This window comes from Propithecus coquereli, unplaced genomic scaffold (assembly GCF_000956105.1).
Source record: "Propithecus coquereli isolate 6110/MARCELLA unplaced genomic scaffold, Pcoq_1.0 Scaffold124, whole genome shotgun sequence".
In the NCBI taxonomy this organism is placed as follows: domain Eukaryota; kingdom Metazoa; phylum Chordata; class Mammalia; order Primates; family Indriidae; genus Propithecus; species Propithecus coquereli.
The window spans coordinates 1,036,025-1,038,373 of NW_012136525.1; the positions used below are offsets into that span (position 1 = coordinate 1,036,025).

General features: G+C 34.8%; 1 protein-coding gene across 1 annotated transcript; it reads right to left on the reverse strand.

Moving 5' to 3' along the window:
- Nucleotides 1-1,615: 1,615 nt before the first annotated feature.
- On the reverse strand, nucleotides 1,616-2,337 carry LOC105805015 (taste receptor type 2 member 13-like; the record flags this gene model as incomplete). The annotated part of the gene is given in 2 exon segments (XM_012637795.1): nucleotides 1,616-1,647; nucleotides 1,650-2,337. Coding segments are annotated over 2 exon segments (720 nt in total), but the record flags the coding sequence as incomplete, so codon positions are not given.
- Nucleotides 2,338-2,349: the final 12 nt, after the last annotated feature.

Genomic DNA, 2,349 nt, shown 5'->3' on the forward strand with positions numbered 1-2,349 from the left:
GAACACAAAAAGCACCAGCATTAGAAATTGATTATTGGACTTTATTAAAAAAATTTTTTAAATCTTCCCTTTGAAAGGTGCTGTAGAGAAAATGAAATGACAAGCCACTAGCTGGGAGAAATGTCTGATAAAGAAACTATGTCTAGACTATATAAAGAACTTTAGCAACTGAATGGTGAAAAGACAAAACAATGAACCAAATTAAAAAATAGGCAAAAGGTTTAAAAACACATTTCATAAAAGAAGTTACATGAATGACCAAAAGCCCACAAAAAACACTCAATATCATTAGTCATCAGGAAAATATGAATTAAAACCACAATGAGAAGCCATTACACACTAGATAGGAATGGCAAAAATAAAAAACAAAACAGAACAGAGCACCAACTGTTGGACAGGATGTGGAGAAACCAAAACCCTCACAGATTGCTAGCCGAAATACAAAATGATACAACCACTTTGGAGAACATTTTGACCATTTTTTAAAAAGTTAAACATTTACTTACCATATGATTTGACATATCCCTAGGTATTTACCCAAGAGTGATGGAATCATATATCCAGAAACAGACACAGGTAATGAATGTTGATATCAGTTTCATTCATAATGACCAATAATTAAGAACCATTCAAATGTTCATCAACAGGTAAGAGAATTTTTTTTTACAAAGATAGTGTATCCAACACTATTCAGGAATACTACTCAAGAACACTACTCAGGAACAAACATCTGATCTTTAAAATAAAATAGATGAACCTCAAAGGCATTATGCTCAGTTAAAGAAGCCTTACCTATCTGTAACAGGACATACTCTACGGCTGCATATTTATGAAATTCTAGAAACCAAAGAACTCTCTTATATTAATAGTTACCAAAAGCAGATAAGTAGTTGCTTGGGGGAAAGGGGGAGGTTGGACTGCAAAGGACGTTGATGTAGTCACACAGGAAGTCACATGTTGCCAGAACTCTAACTAAAATGTGTGCACTAAAAATGTTGTATTTATTATATGTATATTATACTTCAATAATGTTTATTTCAAAAGCATCAAATAAAATATGCATATATACATGTGTACAATATAATTACTAAAAAAGGAAGGTCACTGTTTTACATGGCAGTTATTCGTGTTACACTTATTAATCTTCTCAGTTCTCCCATCCCATCAGTAGTAGTAATAGTCACAAGTTCTAACTTTCTGTATTTTTGTTCCAAATAACTAGTTGTCCTCAATTCACCAATTAAATAGAAGTATCTAAAACACCCATACTCCATGAGTGATGTAGAATTGAAGGGCCATTGCCAGCCAAAAGGTCGGCGGTTTCATAATTAATATCTGAGGGTCTCATGGTACGAAATTTTAAATTACAATGGAATCTATCAATGATTTCCTCAAATAAGTTTCAAAGTCTTGATAACAGAAATACACATCATACACATGCAATATTCTTAGGGAGGATACTATTATAGATATTCACTTGAAAAATTTACAATGACCTTCGCAATGGAAGAACCTGGGGGAAATATAAAATATCTTTAAACTTCTCATAGACTTCTGTTTTTATCTAGAATGTATATACAATATGGTCTGAATGATTTATGGAATTATGATTTTTTTATCTTATAGACCACACCTTAGCTGCCACCCCAAATAGGCCTGCCTTAACTTAGAGTTTCCCAGAATCAGGATAAAGGAGTGGATTGAAGGATAGATGAATCCAATAGTCTGACAAAGCATGTGGACCAGTTTGACCTGATACGTCTTTGCAATCCATGATATGAGCAACGACATAAAGAAAGTAGCATAGAGTAGGAGAAACAAGATCACAGTTTTCAAGGCATTTATGTGGGCCCTGGTCCTGGGGTCTCTGTGTCCTTTGAAAGAGAACTGCAACTTCTGGAGATGCTTCCACAGGGAAAAAATTAACAGGACAAAAGTGATAAAGGCCACAGTAAATGGTATTACAGTGAACATGGTCATAGTGAACATGACCAGCCCTGAAAATGTTTCAAAGTCACTCATTTTGCCATTCCAAGTTGTGTTTCTTTCAAATCCAGCTACCCAGTCCTTAATATGTGTGTTCATTTGTATCAGATTTAAAATCAAGAAAATTAAGCTTCCTAGCAGTATCATCAGGATCACTTCTTTTATTCTCCACTGCAGATAGAGAAAAGTGGGGCTGGAGAAGCCGGCTATTTTGAGCAAATAAAAGATGCCGAGGATTGTAGCAAGCCAGAGACTGAAGTGATTGGCAACTACCCAGGTAAAAATAAGCAGTCTTAATTCTGTTCCAGCCACATATAAGGCTGGATGATACAGAGTTGCAAACCAATTTACTAATATTACCCA